General features: G+C 40.6%; 1 protein-coding gene across 2 annotated transcripts in view; it reads left to right on the top strand.

Moving 5' to 3' along the window:
- Nucleotides 1–215: 215 nt before the first annotated feature.
- BORCS5 (BLOC-1 related complex subunit 5) overlaps nucleotides 216–18417 on the top strand; it is a 68788-nt gene continuing 50586 nt past the window's right edge. Inside the window, exons 1-2 of one of the 2 annotated variants that reach the window (XM_015235652.3) lie at nucleotides 216–322; nucleotides 3129–3272. In XM_015235652.3, coding sequence (XP_015091138.1) covers nucleotide 322; nucleotides 3129–3272 — 145 coding nt within the window. In that variant the 5' untranslated portion in view covers nucleotides 216–321. Of the gene's footprint in view, nucleotides 705–3128; nucleotides 3273–18417 lie in introns of both variants that reach the window. The other variant, XM_006199870.4, reaches the window with a different exon arrangement.

Raw genomic sequence — 18417 nt, 5'->3', positions numbered from 1 at the left:
AATACACCCCCCCCCCGAAACAACCCCTCCCAAAAACCCATTTGGTAAAGTTCTGACCCTAGGGATAAAATGCCTAATGTGTGGATGATACTTAAAGGTGACACAACGTTACGCTAGGAAACGGCTCACCCTTTGGGGCGGTTATGGCTTTGAGGCGGTCGGGCCCTTTAAGGCTGCACCACCCTGTGGCAGTCTCCGGAGCGAGTGTCCCCGCCCACCCACGGGCCGGGGGCGGGGCCCTCTAACCCGGAACTGACGGCCGCGCGCAGGCGGCGCCGCCAATCCGCGTCCCGGAAGGAGCGACCCTGCGGTGCCTGAGCGAGTGAGTGAAAGCGGCGCCGCCCGCCAGCCGCGGGCGCGGCTGATGCCGGGCGTTCCCCCGCCTCCTTCCCTTGGGTTTCCCCAAAGAAGGCGGGCGAGTAGCGTGTAGCCTCGCCGCCCCTCTTGGCGCGTCCGTTCCCCAAATAGGGCCTCCCCATCCCCCGCCGCCCGCGCCCCGCGTGGGCTGGGCGCGCCAGCCTCGCACCGCGGCGCGGGTAGCCTCCGCATCCCGGGCCCCCGGCCCTGCCCTGCCGCCCTGCCGCCCCGCCGCCGGAGCGGTCACCGCCCGTTCCACCGTTCCTCCGCTGCCACCGCTGCCGGCACCATGGGCAGTGAGCAGAGCTCCGAGGCCGAGAGCCGACCCAACGATCTGAACTCCTCAGGTCGGTGTCCCAACTGCCACCCTCCTCCAGCCAGCCCTGTCTGCTTGCGGAGCGGGCTGCCTCTCAGCCTGGTGGGGACTGGGGCCCGCGGGCAGGAACGCCCAGAGAGCCCTCACCATGCTTTTTTCTTAAAAAAGAAAAAAAAAAAAAGTCGCCATCTGTCCCAGCCTTGATTCCCTTGATGGAAATGAGTGCCCGTGATTGCAGGCTAAGCCAGCGTGGGCGCCCTGCGTTATTTATTTTCAAAACAGCTGTTTCTCCCAGCTGCAGCCTATTCTTTGAAAGACGACCTAATTAATATTTGGCTTTAGCATTAATGACTGACAGTTAAGATTTGGGTCACACAGGGGATGGGTCCTAGGGATTTGTTTTCAGAAGGGATGTGTGACAGTTGTACAGTTGCTTTGAACCCTTGGGTGCGAACGTGTCCAGAAACCGCATCTTCCCATCGGAAGGTGTCTCAGCTCCGTTTCTAAAATGGAAATTGGCCAGGAAGGCAAGTTCTGGTGTTTTTCCCTATTCTTCCCTCGCCCATATTTTTTAGATTTCTCTCCGAGTTTGATGTAGGAATGGATTATTGTTGCCCTAATAGAGTGAGCGCTCATTAAATAAAACAGCTGATGATTAATTGATGCTCATTTGCTTTTTTTTTTTTTTTTTGGTTACCCACCAAACCCTAGGACAACTGGTTTTGCCAGGATAAGCTCTGGAGTTGCTAATCCAAATTGGCTTATATTGGGGGCCTAAAAAGAGCCCTGGTCGTGGGACTGCTCTGTTCTTGGTAGGATCTGTAATTTACAAACGTAGAAGCTAACGGACCTTCTGGTTTTCCACGCTGAAATGTGTGCTTCAAAACTAGTTCAGGCCATTCTGGGGGCTAGATTGGGACAGCTTTTAATGGTGAGCAGCATCTGCTAGCTTTGCTACATTCTTAATTTCTTTCGAAGGTCTAGAGTGTAGTATCTGTAATAACAAATGCAGTAATAATTGTTATCCCTTACTTTCTTGTCTCTCTTTGTCAGGCCAGAAGCATGATTGTGGGAAGAAGTGATTGCGTCTTTTTAATAGGCTTGCTCACCTACTAACCAACAGCATGGGCTCTAACCAGTTACTGGAGCATACTTACCAAGACTACCCAATAGTGTGGATTAGAATTTGCGTGTTCCCCTAAGTGCTTTACATGTGTTGGTGTTTAATCCTCGGAGTAGCCTCATTTTACAGACAATCGGTAGAGGCTAGCTAGGATCTAAGTAAAGTCCATTTTCCCTTGGGGTCTGGGGAAGGAGGAATCACTTAATTTTGTAGCAGATTTCTGGCTTGGGACTTGTAAAACAGTAGGTAAATTACCAAAAGAGGCTAAGAGATTTCTCTAAGAGCAATGAAAGTAGCTGAGATTCTAAAACAGTGAATGCCATGAGAGACGTTAGTCTCCAGGAGGCAGGGTAGTTCTGTGGCAAATCTGGATCAACCTTTGAAATGTGATTTTGATGAGCCTTCAAATTCTACCTTCTAGAGTGTAAAACAATGAAGATTCATTCTTGCCCCAACCAGGAAGATGTTTGGGAGCAGAGGAAGCTTGGTCTAAGGAGTCCTGGATAGTCTGAATCACTTCCCTCTAAATGGATCACACTGGGCTTAGGGTCCTGAAATTGACCTGCCTCTCTAGCAGTCCTGCAAATTTGTGAATTTTGCCTCAGTCTACAGTGGACCTACTGGTTATTTCTGCCCTGTATCTTTATAGGGCGAGGAAGCTGGCACCATCCTCTCAGGTTGAGAACCAGGGTTTTTGTTTTCCCCATGGCAAGGATGGATTAAACATACCCAGCTGGCTGTGATTCCGGTGGCTACACAGCTTTCAACCCCAGCGTCACAGGGATGGGCCACGTATACCAACAACCCACAACCCCCTGGTTCCTTGCCTAACTCTGTTTCTGGCACTGTTGACCTCGAGCAAGTCACAGCGAAATTTTGTACCCTTCCTCACTGGTGAAATGGGGACCAACGTCAGCAGGTTCAAAGAAGCAGAAATTAAAAACAATTTACTTATTCTTTTGTGTGTTCAAAAATAAAATACTTTGAATTAGAAAAGCAGGAGGAGGATATAGCTCAGTGGTAGAGTGCATGCTTAGCGTGCACAAAGTTTTGGGTTCAATCCCCAGTACTTTCATTTAAAAAAAGTTTTTTTTTTTAAAGTTTCATGTATGGTTAAGCTCTTATAAAGTTTGAGAATTTTTTTAATGCCATAGAAAACAGAGGTCCTCCATAATTCATCCCCCCTACTCAGTCCCCACTGCAGGGTAACTACAGTTAGTATTCGTGTGTGTGTTAAAAACATTTTTTAAATGACTACCATGAAAACAGCTTTGGCAAGGCAGAGGTGGTTAACCCATATGCAACGCCTGAGCTATGTAACTCTATTTTCAGTGGCCCCTTCTCCAGCTAAGCATCGAGCCAAGATGGATGACATCGTGGTTGTCGCTCAGGGCTCCCAGGCCTCACGGAATGTCAGCAACGACCCCGATGTCATCAAGCTGCAAGAGATTCCAACCTTCCAGCCGCTTTTGAAAGGTAAGGCCTTGCATTTTGTCTTCCTTGAGCTTGAGTGGAAGGTTTGCATAGCCTCACCATCCTCCCTTGATAACCCTGTGTCTTACTCATCATCTCTTTTTGGTCTTTGCTTAAATGGCATCTTCTTGGGGAAGCCTTCCTTGACTGCCCTATTTAGCACTGCAGCTCTTTTCCCTGCCTGTTTTTCCCTGGCACACATAACCTCCATCAACTTGCTGCAGAGTTTACTTATTTGCTTGCTGTCTGTATTTCCCTGCTAGAATGTGAGCTCCCTGGTGGCAGGAACCTTCTGTATTTTGTGCAGTTTGGTATTCTTAGCACTCGAAATAGAGCCTGGTATAAAGTAGGGACTAAGTAAAAGAATGAATGAAAGATGTTGAAATTGGCTTACCTGTCATATTTCCACCAGAAGATTTTCATTCTTATTTGTGATCTGGACTATGGATGGAATAGCTCAGATCCATGAAAATCCCCATGACCACTGGTACACTTGCAGTTAATCCTGGCAACCGTTTTCTGCAAGAGGGAGTTCGTATTTGAGAGGAGAGAATGTGTACAAACCGTCAGCCCTCCTGATTAGCATATATTGAGGTGGTTACCTTTTTAATGAGTTTTATTATTCATTTGATACTTTTATTTTACATTTTTATTAACTTTATATTAATACATATATTACTTTATTATTTTGATATCTCTATTAAGTACTGGCAGTGGTTTTCTATGAACTGCATGGGGTTTCTGCGGTAAGAATCACTCTGTCTCCCTCTCCCCACAAAAGATTAAGAAATATAAATGATTTAGTTGACTTACCTTGGTTTTCTTAATCTGGTACAGTATGATGTAAAGGATCTTACACTTATATAGCAATTTGTATTAAAAAGTTTCCCTCCCTACATACACATACACATTATCCCTTTAGTTCTTGCATCATTAAATATGTTTGGATGATTTGTGCCTGATCAGACAGTTGGCTGATAGAGGATGAACTTGAACCTTCATCACTGACGTCAAATCTCATGCTAGTTACACTATTGCACACTGTACTTCAAAAATAAAAGCAAATGATGCTTTACAGATGGTCCATGTGTCGTCTCATTCTCTCCAGCACTTCCTCTGCTTCACAGATGGGGAAATGCAAACCTTCGGTCTTTCCCCACAGGTCTCAGCATCAGACTTTGGTGACCTCTTCTGGCTCTTACACAAAACAACACATGACGTCCTGTTACCCATCTTTGCGTTAGTTTCTCTTATTTTGAGGAATAAAGTGAGTCTCTGAAGAAGCGAATATGAATGAAATTTCCGTCTCCACATATCGCTGTGCAATCAGATTTGAAAGACATACGTTTATCTTTAGAAACTTAGAGGTGGACTCTTGTGTTCTAGACTCCATCCCTCCTGGAGCTGTATGTGGTGCTGTGCACGGCCATGATTTTCATGCCTCTGCTTCCTGTTAACTGCATCCTTTCTCTGAAAGCCTAGTCCTGAGTGAGAGCTGTGTGAACTATTTTTGTTCCCACTTTAAGGAAATACTGGAAACAAAAACCCAAAACAACCCCCCCAAAATTCCAGAACTTTGAGGTATATTGAATAATTTTCTGGAATTAGTGTTTCTTTTTTAAACATTTGAAATAATTCATATTTTATGATACGCTGACCAGAAGGAGAAGCATCTGGGAGAAGGTTTGGTATTAAGAGAAGTTAACCTCATTTAAAATCATCACTGGGAACCCTGAGTGTGAATAATTAATGTGGTGCAGTAATGCAACACAGCTGGACTTGGGTGCGTTGCTGCCTGGATTTTATTTAATTGACGTATAGCTGATTTACAATATTGTGTTAGTTTCAGGTGTACAGCATAGTGATTCAGTATTTTTGCAGATTATGTTCCATTTTAGGTTATTACAAGATAATCAGTATAATTCCCAGTGCTAACTAGTATATCCTTGTTGCTTATCTGTTTTATATATAGTAGTTTGCATTTGTTAACCCCATACTCCTAACTTGCCCCTCCTTCCTTCTTAGCCCTTTTGGTAATCTCAAGTTTGTTTTCTGTATCTGTGAGTCTGTTTCTGTTTTGCATATACATTCACTTGTATTATTTTTAAGGTTCCACATACACATGATATCATATGGTATTTGTCTTTCTCTGTCTGAATTATATCACTAAGCATAATATTCTCTAGGTCCTCCACGTTGATGCAAATGGCAGTGTTTCATTTTTACAGCTGAGGGATATTCCATTGTATAAATATACTGCATCTTTTTAATCCAGTCATCTGTTGATGGGCACTTGGGTTGTTTCCATGTCCTGGATATAGTAAATAGTGCTGGTGTGAACATTGGGCTGCATGTGTCTCTTCAAATTAATGTTTTTATTTTTTCTGGGTATATACCCAGGAGTGAAGTTGCTGGATCACATGCTAGCTCTATTTTTAGTTTTTTAAGGAACCTCTGTACTGTTTTGCACAGTGGCTATACCGGTTTACATTCCCACCAACAGGGTAGTAGGGTTCCACTACCTGGATTTTAATTGGGACTTGGCTGCCAAGTGGCTGCTAGTTGCCCCGGCTTTGTTTTTCACCCCTTTGAACCTTGGTTGTTGAGAATATTGAGAACAGGCGCGGGGGAGGCTTATAGGTAAGAGGTGTCCTGGGATTTGGCTGAGGCAGGAAGGGGAATCACCTGATGAGAGCGGCGTGAAAATAGAAATGGCAACATGTGTGCAGTGGCCAGACTGCGGGGAACAGAGAAAGCCAGTGAGCATTTAAGTTGATGCTCACGTTTCACGTGCGAAGAAACATCTTTGACAGTGATTAGGAACAGTAGGTAAGCGGGACAGTTGGGTGGAAGTAAGTGTAATCGTGGTAGTAGTAGTGGCTAATCCTCACCTCCTGTGCTCTGCATGATCCCTCTTATTCTTTCCATTTTCTAGATTGAAACATTGAGGCTGAGAGCTTCAGTTCACTGCCTGAAGTCACATGGCTATAAGTGATAGCCCATCTCAAGATGCCATCAGGACATCGAGTTTTAACTATTCTGTACATACAGTGGACTCAATTTCAGACTCAGATACAGAGACAAAGTGGTGGTTGCCAGAGGGGAGGGGAGTTGCTGATGAAGGAAACAGGCGAGGGAGCTTAAGAGGTACAAACTTCCAGTTATGAAATAAGTCACAGGGATGTAAAGTACAGCGAGGGGAATATACTCGGTAATACGGTAGTAACTTTGTATCGTGACAGATTGTAACTAGATTTATCATGGTTATCTTTTTGTAGTGTATAAAAATACCGAATTGAATCACTTGTACACCTGAAACTAATACTGTAAGTCACTTACACTTTAAGAAGGAAAGACTCAGTTTCCAATTCTAGCAAAGCACATGGTGAAAATCACGAGGCTGTGTCGGAAATAGGGGATCGGCCCCAGCTGGTTTGGATTCTCAGGTGCAGCGTTTGGTGCAGAGCCTGCTGCTCTGACTTTGTTTGCCTCGTGATTTAAAGCCCTGTGTCTGCCTGCTGGGCTGGGGCCACTCATCACTGTTGCCTTTAATCTCTCCCCCCACTTTACTGCTTTCAGGATGAGGCTGTTTCTCAAAGGGCCACTCAGTGAGGGCTGTACCCCCCAGGTTTGATTTCAGAAAGCTTTTATTCAAGTTAATGACAGTTTATTCTTTGAAAACAATATATTCAAGTATTACACAGAGTTCACTATTGTTCTGTAATGTTGTGTGATGTAATGCAAATGCTGGTGGGTGATCTGCAGAGGCAGTGACTGGGCGAGTTTGGGGCTATTCCTATGACTGAGGTAATGTTTGCATTTTTAACAGGCAAGCAGATTCTTTCTCTGGTCTTAACCCTTTTGGATAAATATCCCGGGGTATAATTTACGCTCCATACGAATGCCAAATATCATTACATTAGTAATGTTCCTCTTTTATTTTAAGCCAAAAGAATTTCTTTTTTTCATAGCAGTCTCTGAATTAGCAATTTGTTTTGACATGTAACACATTTAATGGTAAGCACTTGAAACAAAGCAGCAATAAATGGCCAGGACAGAGCACAAAAGCAAAATGTAGATTGGATGCAAACTAGACAGATTACCAGGGGTTAAACAAGCCCTGTAGATTTCTTATTTAAAATTCAACCACTCGTAGTTTTAAATGAATCCCACTGTTTTATGTCATTCTGTAGAAATGAAATACTCAAAAGAGAAACACAATATTGATGTTTCGTATATAAATAAGTTACAAAATAATTACTCTGTTCACTCCTGGTGATGAACGTATGTGTGTACATGCGGTTGTGCATACTCGTGTGACGTTCTTTGCAACTGACCTATCATTTTTGTTACTGACCTTGGGTACAACATAAGATTGCCTTGCTGCCTAAGGAGGGGACTGTCTTTGTTACCAACAAGGAAGATCTACAGTGTAAATGCTTAAGTGATACTAAGCAGCTCTGTTGGGATACTAAGCAGCTCTGTTGGGAGTTCTGTGCTTGGTTGTTAAGAACCTGATGCACGTGAAGGAAATTTTGACAATTAAAAAGAGCCTGAGATTTTCTTGGTGGAGCAAAAACCTCATGGAACAGCAGTGAAGGCACTCAAATTACATGGAACATTGAGAATTAGTGCTTGAGGTTGAAGCGGGGGGAAGAATGAATCAATGGAAAAGGCTGATGTGAATGAAGAACACGAGGGAGCTGGATTTCAGATGACCAGTTTATCCACATCTTTCTCACCCACTCATTATTTAGCCAGACAAATACACTTGATCTTAGCCAAAAGGCCGAGAAGCTATTAGCCAGACAAATAAAATGAAGGAAGAAAGTCCTGACATTTATCAGACACCTGCCTCTGCCAGCTGTCAGGCCTTACCTCTGTATCGAAAAGTGGAGGGGGTGGATCTTAATCAGCCAGTCTTCTCTGAATGGCTTAGAGGTGACCTCTAGACCCAGGGTTGATGCCAAGAGTATATTTCCCCCCAGATACCATCTTTGAAAAGTTGGTAATTCATTCCCGATTACCTTGTAGGTTTATTTGTATGTGTAACAGCACTTCAGTTAACCTTGTAAACATGGCTGTTAACCAGCAGAATGCGAGTCTGACTTAGGAGAGCGGGAAGCCCCAGGAGAATGGTCGCTTTAACTAGTGGGGAAGGTTTGCAAGAGCAGCCCCACTTTCCTCCTCCGGAAAATCTCTGTGCCCGCGTCCATTAATGGTTCTTTCTGTTAAGTCTCGGAGGAGGTGTGTCTTTGCCTTTCTCTGAAACTTAGCTCCTCTCCATTTCCCTTTTTCCTCCATTTGCTGGGACTCTGCTTCCGTCCTTTCCTTGTCTCTCCCACCTAGCTTTGTGAACCTCTTTCCTCTTGTTCAGAGATACAAGGTTCTTCCCATCTTTTAAAGAGGAAAGACAAAAAGACCTTCTTTTGACGCCATTGCCCCTTCTTTCTGCTACCATGCTTTTTCTTTTCTTACCACTGTGGCCAAACTGACTGACTACATGGCCACCACGTGCTGTCCCTGCATCCTTTTTGCTTTGACCATTCTTAAGATTTTGTGGTCAGGCTCTCCTATACATCATCTCATTGACATGTGCTCCTCTGGAGGGTTCCTAGTGGTCCCTTTTCTTGCATAAATGTCATGCCTAAAGTTTTTCTCAGCCCACGCCGTCCTTTTCTTTTTCATATTTAACGTAGGATTTCATCCTGCTTATTAAACCTCCCTTCCTTTAGCTTCATGACTACCCCATGTATTCTGGTTTTTCTGACTCACTCACTAGCCTCTGTTCTTCTTTGCCTAGCATTGTGTAGTGCTCTTTGGGAGTTTTGAAACAGAGACGTGTAGGTGATTCTGAGGCTACATGGTCAGCTTCAACATCTTGTTCATTTCTCTAACTATGAGATAGTCAGTACAGCCAAGGGCTGTTACTTTAAAGTCAGCACACACTCACCTTCCACCTCTATGCATTTATTCATCTCATTTATTTATTCAACAAACATTTATGGGACCTTATTTTTATTAGGTGAATAAAACACATTCATATGCACTTGAAAAGAATGTCCTGGAGTTGTTGGGTGTAATGTTTTAGGTCAAGTTGTGGTTAATGGTGTTCGAAATCTCCTGTATCCTTATTTAATTAATTATATCACTTACTGAAAGAGAAGTGTTAAAATCTCTCACTGTGATGTGAATTTATCTATTCCTTTTATTCTGTCTGTATTTTGGAAGTCTGTTATTAGGTACGTACACATTAATGATTTTATATTGACCCTTTTATCATAGTGTCCTTCTGTCCATGGTATTACCCCCGTCTTGATGTCTGCTTTGCCTTATGTTAGTATACCTACCCTAGCTTTCTTATGCTTACTGTTTGCACAGTGTATCTTTTCCCATTTATCTGTCTATCTGTGTCTTTATATTTAAAATGCATTTCTTGTCAATGGCATATAATTGGGTGTTTTGTATGTAGGCTGACAGTCTGCCTTTTAATTGGAGTGTTAATTGGTGTGGTTGGATATAGGTCTACCATGTTGCTCTCATTTGTTCTGTCTGCTTTCGGTTCCCCTCATGCTCCTTTCCTGTCTTTTTTGGATCAATCGAATATATTTTTAGTATTCCATTTTAATTCCTCAGTTAGCTTTCTTAGTTGTACTCTTTTGTGTTATTTTTTAAGTGATTGCTCTAGGGATCACAGTATATACATCCTCAATGTATTATACGTTATCACGTGGAGTTAGTATTGTGCCACGTCACGTAAAATGTGAGAGCCTTTCAGTGGTATGGTTCCATCCTCTCCCACTTCTCTGTGTTGTCATATGTTGTGGATCTCTATGTATTAGAAATCTCATAGTGGAGATATATGTATATATATATATATCTATCTATTAAAGAATTGTATTCAACAACCATATATCTTCTAATGAAATCAAGAGAGGAAAAAAACTATATAGTTTCTATGTATAGAAAATATTTACTCACATGTTTATCATTTCTGGAATTCTTAATCCCTTCCTACAGATTCAAGGTTCTATTCAATTGTCATTTATTCTTAGTCTGAAGAACTTGTAGCATTTCTCGTAGTCCAGGTCAGCTGGAAACAAATTCTTTTTGTTTTTATTTATACGTGTATTTCATATAATTATATAAAATTTTGTATACAATTTTTATATAAAAATATCAGTTTTGCCCAGTTTGATTATAAAGTTTTTTCCCTTTTTTTGGGCAATTACTGTGTTTTTGAGGTGGTATCATGAGACTTTGTAATCTTGTTTTTTAACACTTTTCTTTCACTGCTTATTAACATCCACTGACGTTTCCTGCTTGAATTAATTATATAGTGATGGTTACCAAATAGTGATTTTCTAACTTTGTCATTCCTTTTACATTTATTAGTTTGTGTTTTACTATAAAGAAGACCTTTCTCTCCTCCTCATTTAAGTAAATGTAGAACAGTGAACTTCTGCTTTATTCAGTGAGTTATAGTCTGTTGAAGTCATTACATTCAGCCCTCCATATCTGCAGGTCTTGTATCCACAGATTCACTTAAGGGCGGATTGGAAATATTTGGGGAAAAAAATTCCAGAAAGTGCCAATAAGCAAAACTTGAATTTGCTCAGTGCCAGCAGCTATTTATGTATCATTTACATCAATTTACATAACATTTGCATTGTGTTAGATATTATAAGTAATCTAGGGATGATTTATATGGGAGGATGTACGAAGGTTATATGCAGATATTATGCTATTTTATATAAAAGACTTGAGCATCCAAGGACTTTGGTATCCACAGGGGTCCTGGAATCGTTCCCTTCATGGATACCAAGGGACAGCTGTTTATTTTCAATCTCAAACTGCTCCAAATTTGGCCATTTGGAATACCTTCAGTTTAGCTTCCTACGTCCTTTTGACACAGTCTCTTAATTCTTTGAACATATTTTATTTTCTGGCACAATATAATGTTCCAGACTTACCTGTTCTTCCCTGGCCCCAGTCCTAGAATCAGGCATTTCTCCAAGAGCCCCAGTTCTTTTAGTGGAGAGTGGTGTTTAGAAACCACTCCCAGACCCTCTTGGTGAGTTCAGCAAGGAAATACGTGCATGTCTTTATATGTGTGTCTGCATACGAGCTCACACATTTGCATGTGTATTTTTATATTTACCTACATATATTGAAAAGGATGAGTTCACACTAATATGCTCCATATATTCTTTGATCTATAGGTTTATAGTTTTTATCAAATACTTTGGCCATTATTTCTTACAGTATTTTGCTTCCCCAACCCTCCTAATTTCTGTTAGACCACCTCATGTTTTCTCTCAGGTCACTGATGCATCTTTCAGATTTTATTTTAGTCTTTTTTCCTTTCTGTCCTGCTTTGGGTAATTTCTGATGCTGTGTTTCCAGATTCAGTGGTCTTTTTTTCCTGTTGTGTCTATGTTGTCTTTAATCCCATCCAATGTATTTTTAATTTCAGGTAATTGTGCTTTTTGGCTTCAGATGTCCCTTCCCCCTTTTAACAACAGCCTTCATTTCTTTGCTTATCATGTTTATGTTCTCTTCTACTTTTTGAACGTATAACTTATATTTATAATAACCCTTTTAACTCTTGTCTGCTAGTCCATTATTTCTGGATTTTTTTTTAGTAAACTTTCTCCTTGTTAACAAGTCACATTTCTCTGCTTTTTTTCTTGCCTGGAAAATTTTTATTATATGCCAAACATTGTATATTTTATGTTTTGGGGTGCTGGATTTTGTTTGAATACTTTATGCGATGTTGGACTTTGTTCTGGCATAAGGTTAGGTTACTTGTCATCAGCTGACCCTTTCTGGACTTGCTTTTGAGTTTTGTTAGGGCTCATACCAGCTTTTAAAGGCTCAAGCCAGCCTTTAGTCTGGGTTTAATTAAGCCTTGCTACTAAAGCAGTACCCTCTGCGCACTGTACCCAGTGCCCGTGTAGGACGAGGTCTTTCCACTCTGGCTGGCGGGAACATGAACCCCTTTTAGCCCCGTGTGAGTTTCGGAAGTTGTTTGGCCGACTGCTTTCCTGCAGGTCTTTCTCCAGCCTCGTGGAATTTCAGCTCATAAATCTTGTGCACGGGGATTTGAGGGTGCCCCATCTCCCAGATTCCGGAGCTCCCTCGTCTCTCAGATTCCATTGTGTGATTCTAAATACCTGAGTCTCCCCAGACTCCACCCTCTCTTCAGCTCACCGAGGCTGCTGGGCCTCCCTGGTCTGCGTCCTGGGAACTGCCTTTCAGCAATAAGCTGGCAAAATGTTAGAGCTCACCAGTTTTCCTTCTCTCGGGGCTCAAAGTCCTATGCTGACTGTTACATGATATCTGCAAAGAATGTTTCAGATACCTTGTCTGCTCTTCTAGGCGTTTATGGCTGAAAGGTGTCACAGCAGTTAATCCTTCATGGGCAGAAGCAGAAATCCTCCCCGAGGATGCTTTTTCATCCATAGTTTTCTGTCAATTATCATTTCTTCATTTTACTTAAGCGCCTCATCACAACAGCTTTTGATTACTCCATTGGTCATTCATTTCTGCAAAGTATCAGTAAGCTCCTGCCAAGGTCCCAGTGGTGCTCCAGATGGTGGCGGTACAAAGAATATAAAGCACAGCTGCTGCCCTTGGGAGCTTAAAGCTCTGTGAGTGATTTAGACAGGTAAATAACTCACAGTAATATAGTGTGTGTAATGCACGCCATGTGCCCACATTAGGTAGGCATGGAGGAGAGAATCATTAATTTGACCTGGGAATTTGGGGCAGGCTTCCCAGAGGAACATTTGAGCTGGGCTTTCAGGGATGAATAGAAGGTAGCCCCGTGGTCAGGGTCAGGGAGGGTATCTGTGGTTTAAAGTCTTCCATATAAATAAAACGATAGAATTAAAAGATGCCAAAATAATTCTTGACCAAAATTATACCTGAGATACACTGCTTTGCTTTGCTTTGCTTTGCTTCCCTTTCCTTTCCTTCGCTTCCCTTCCCTTCGCTTCCCTTCCCTTCGCTTCCCTTCCCTTCGCTTCCCTTCCCTTCGCTTCCCTTCGCTTCCCTTCGCTTCCCTTCCCTTCCCTTCCCTTCCCTTCGCTTCCCTTCCCTTCCCTTCGCTTCCCTTCGCTTCCCTTCGCTTCCCTTCGCTTCCCTTCCCTTCGCTTCCCTTCCCTTCGCTTCCCTTCCCTTCGCTTCCCTTCCCTTCCCTTCCCTCCCCTCCCCTCCCCTCCCCTCCCCTAGATATCCAGACGTATGCTGGTTAAATCCTGAGTTAAATTCCAAGCCATATTAAACATTAACTTACTGGAGTAATTAATTATCAGATAGTTTATATACTGATTATTCATTCTTTTTCATTTCTTTAAACTTTGCATTTGTGTTATAAGATGAATTTAAACAGAATATACATGGTTTACTTTAGCTAATACCCAAGGATATATCTTTCTAGGCAATATCATTTCCTGCCGGAGCTCGCCTTTTACCCCAGGATGTGATGGATGTACAGTATGTATTTCCTTTTAAGGTTCTGGTTTGTCAGTACTTTCTGCTAAGTGGCAGCCTAGAAACATTCTAAGGCTGAATAGGATAACATTTTGTTAGTCATTTTCAATTTTTCTACTTTTCCAAAAATCACATAAAAATTCTTCTATTTTAAAACACACTAGCATTTGAGACTGAAATATTTATTTAGGAAAGGCAAGGTTTTACAGGTATTCCCAGAATTAAAAAAAAAATTCCATTTCCCCCACCCCTCCCCAAATTTTAACTGACTATTAGACATTAATTCGATACTAATTTAATAGTATTCAGAATTGGTGCTACATAAGGTTTTTCACTTCTGAGCACAAGTAGAAGTCCCATGCTTTTTTTGAGAACTGTGATGTTTTATATATTTATTCATTTAACCAAATTCATTACATTCTTGCTGTTCATTAGGTATCGGTAGGCTAGAGACAGAAAAGCAAAAAATATTACTCCTTCCCATGAAGAGGCCACAGTCTAGGAAGGGAAGCTATCCTATTAACAGATAAATTGGGAGTCAACATAGTATGTGCAATAAATAAAATAATTCATCAGAGAACCTAAGGGTTGGAGCACCCAGTTCTTTCTGAGAGAGGCAGGAAGAGTTGACTAGGATCAGAACAACTTCGAAGAATTTGTATTTGTGGTCTTGATAGTAATTATTTCTAAAACTTTATTATGAATAAGAAACCACCTGGAGAAACTTCCTTAGAAATGCTGATTATAGGGCCTCAAACTCAGTCTGACTCCGTAGGTTCTGTTGTAAGGCATCCATCCATATGTTGCACCAGCATTCTAGGTGATTCTGAAATGGGCTTATGGGCCACATGTTGGAAAACACTGAGCCAGAAGTTTATGAACTTGATTAATTCAAGATTAATATTTACCAGCTACAAGAGAAGGAATAACTGATAAATCCTAATGAGAAGGGTTAATAGTTATTTAGGCCAAATAGACATTAAAAACATTTTTTACTGCTAATTAATGTCATAGTTGTGTCTCATATTTTGCCACTTGTTTTCATAAGATGGCCTTCCTTTAATGTAGTTTAATTTACAGCAGTGCTTTTTAAAAAGAAAAATAATGCATTTGCCACTAGATGTCACTAGACTAAAACAGTTGGTAAGCTTGTTGAAACTGCTACAACCTGTGGCAATATTTGTAAAAACCTCTGGTTAATTAGCTTTACACTGTACCATTTGGATTTCTCATAAAACCAGGTCACGGCTTGCTTTAAGCACAGGCTGATTGAAAAATGTACATGTTCTGTGCCACATTAGTAATCTATAATTATTTTAGTGTTTATCAGGGCAGAAAAGGAGGAAATTTACTAGCACAGGAAGCTTTCAGTGACTTTAAGTTTTTGAAGAGAAAGTATATTTTCAGTCTGACTGTACTCAAATATTTATTATATCAAAAATGCCTGAAGAATTGGCGTTGTCCTCATCATCTCTAATTTCTCAGGGCCTGCCACAAAGCTTGGCACTTGGTAGGTATTCAGTAAATGTTATTAAGCACTAGGGTAGTATAAGAGATGTCATTGGGGAGAAGAGATAGGCCACAAGTCTTCCTCTCAAAAACCCTCATTTGCAGGACAAGAATTGACAGAAATGTATGCCCGCAGCCTAGGGTAGTATGTGTGTACCGAATGAGTACTTCAGTCATTAAATTCTGTGGGATTTCAGAGGTTCAGTCAGTAACTGTTGGGAGCTAGGGGCAGTGATTAAAGAGGTCTTCAAGAAAGGGTATTTAGAGATGAAAAGGGAGGGCAGTTACAAGTGAAGGAAGCAGTGAGCCAAGGTTCAAGGGCAGGAAACTGGGCAGTAAAGATTCAGAAGGATTAAGAACACAGAGGCTCTGAATTTAACGCTTATACTTGGACTTAATATTTTTAGGGGGGAGGGGAGCACTTTGGGGTGGGAGAGTAATATGTTTGGTAATGCTTTGTAATTTACAAAACACTAGCCCTTGAGGAAAGGTGAGTTAAAGATGATTGCTCTTTGATTTTAAAATGCTTCTGCTCTAAAGTCTGTTAAAAACACTTCTGTTTCAAAAGAGGTGATACAGATTGAGGGCTCAGCATTGTGCCTGGCACTTAGTAAACCCTCAGTAAGGGATTCTTGTTGATAATGTTATTAAATCGGGAAAAAATATCAGGGATATTCTGCAAAATAACAGTCCACTGTTCTTCATAAGAGTCAAAGCCATGAAGGACAAGGAGTGACTGAAGAACTGTCAAAGATTGGAGGAAACTAAGGGAACGTGAGGTGTGGATTCCTGAATTGGATCCCAGAACAGAAACGGACTTGAGCAGGAAAAAAATGCGAATTTGATAAGGTGTGTAATTTAGTTGATTGCATTGTAGCGATGCTAATTTCCTGGTTTTGATCATTGTACTATGGTTCTGTACTATGTTAGCATGAGGGGATGCTGGTGAAGGGCATATAGGAACTATATACTTTATGCAACTTTTCTTAAAGTTATTTTAAAAATTAAAAGTTTAAAAATACAATATTGGCTTAGAAAGTTTGCAATTCCATATTTGGACTAGGTGTTCTACTGAGGGTTCAGATGTTAGAAGAAAGGTTTTACAGTCTTCTACTTTGTAAAACTTTTAGCACAGATGTCTACTAGGATGACTTAAGGCAAGACCGGGTTCCCTTGAAGTCAGGGAAGAGGAACTTCTGAAGACCCCAAGTCCATGTTAACACCTCAACATATATCGTAGCTAAAAGATAACATTTCCCCACTGTCTTGGCCTTTAAGGCCACTTGAATTTTGGCTCTTCAAACTGTAATTTAATATCCTCCACCCCTTTTTCAGGATGTTTACAGTAATCTAATGAGGCTTCCCAGGGTTTTACCATCAACCCATGACCTGTATCTCAATAAAAAAATGATTTCTTACAGAATTCTCCCTATGGGCATTTCTTATATAATTTCATCATCTTTACTTAGATTACCTGTGGGCCCAGAACAACAATGGAGGACCGTCTGATGTTTGTAGAGGTGTCGGGTATAATTAAGTTCTGAAATCAGTGCAAGAATTTTATATATACTTACAACCTTGGAAAAAAATTTAAATCCTCAATAAATCATTCTTTAGAATATTTATACTCCTGTACTTTCAGTGTTTAGAATAAAAAGGGAGTCTTCATGCCCATATCTGGACATCAGACCTTTGGGACCTATCCTAAGTAAGGGGTTAGTTGGTAGTGGTTTTTTTTTCCTTCCTTTTTTTGTTTTTTTCCTCCTGTGATTTTTTCAGTATAAGGGAATACTGGATTCATAAAATCAGTTGGAAAGTATTTCCTCCCCTCTTTTTTGAAAGAATTTGTGAAGGATTGGTATTATTTTACCTTTAAATATTTGATATAATTCATGGTGAAGCCACTGGGTTTTCTTTATTTGATATAGGTCTCTTCAGTTTCTCTATTTCTTCTTGAGTCAGTTGTTGTAATTTTTGCCTTTCTAGAAATTTATTTCACTTATCTAATTTGTTGGCATAAAATTTTTCATAATATTCCCTTTTAACCCTCTAAACTTCTGTAAGGTCAATAGTGATGTTTCTCTTCCATTCCTGATTTTGACCATTTGAGTCTTTTTCTCCTTTTTCCTTGGACACTGCCTGCAGATTTGTCTATCTATTCAGTGACCCACCTTTTGTGTCAACGGTTTTTCTCTGTTTTCCTATTTTCTGTTTCACTGCTTTCTGCTCTAATCTTTATTATTTTCTTCTGCTTGGTTTGGGTTTAATTTGCACTTCTCTTTCTAGTTTACTGAGGTATACTGATTTGACATCTTTTTTTCTGAAATAGGTATTTAAAAGCCATACATTTTCCTGTAAGCACTGCTTTAGTCATCACCAAACCCAAATGAAACCTAAAATTGCTCTTGTTACTGTCTAGGAGTTTTATAGTTTTGTGTTTTACATTTAGGTCTTTGATCCATTTTGAGTTAATTTTTGTGAAAGGTGTAAACCATGCGCGGTTCTGAAGAGTATAGAGTGTGCACTCTGCAGTCATTGGCTGAAGTTATGTCAAGTTGGTTGATTGCGTTCAAGTCTTCTGTACCTTTATTGGTTTCCTGTTTCATCAATTATTGAAAACGAGGTACTCAATTACTCATCTGTTATTGTTGAATTGTCGCTCCTTTCAGATCTGTCCGTTTCTTCTTCATTTGTTTGGAGGTTATATTGTTAGGTGTAAATACATTTATGATTATATCTTACTGATGTAGTCACTCTATCATTATGAAATGTCCTTTTTCTCTAATAACACTTTTTGTCTTAGGCTATCTTATCTGGAATTAATATAGCCACTCTCTTATAGTTCTCTGTATAATATATATATCTTTTTTCATATTTTTACTTGCGATTTGCTTGCATCTTTGAATCTAAGGTGTGTCTCTTACAGAAAGTGTGTGATTGGATCTTGCTGTTTTATCCAGTGTGACACTCTCAGCTTTTTGGACTTGGGTTTGATTTTTTGCCATTTTTTTCTCATACACTCCATTCTTGTCTATTTTGTTCCTCTATTTGTTTCCTCGATTGCCTTCTTTTCTATTAAATAAATATTTTTATTTTACTATTTTAACTCTTCTGTTGACATTTTTTGAACTGTATATTTCTT

Source organism: Vicugna pacos, chromosome 34 (assembly GCF_048564905.1).
Source record: "Vicugna pacos chromosome 34, VicPac4, whole genome shotgun sequence".
NCBI lineage: Eukaryota > Metazoa > Chordata > Mammalia > Artiodactyla > Camelidae > Vicugna > Vicugna pacos.
Note: the sequence above shows the minus strand (reverse complement) of the source record. Positions and strands in the feature narration are given on the sequence as shown.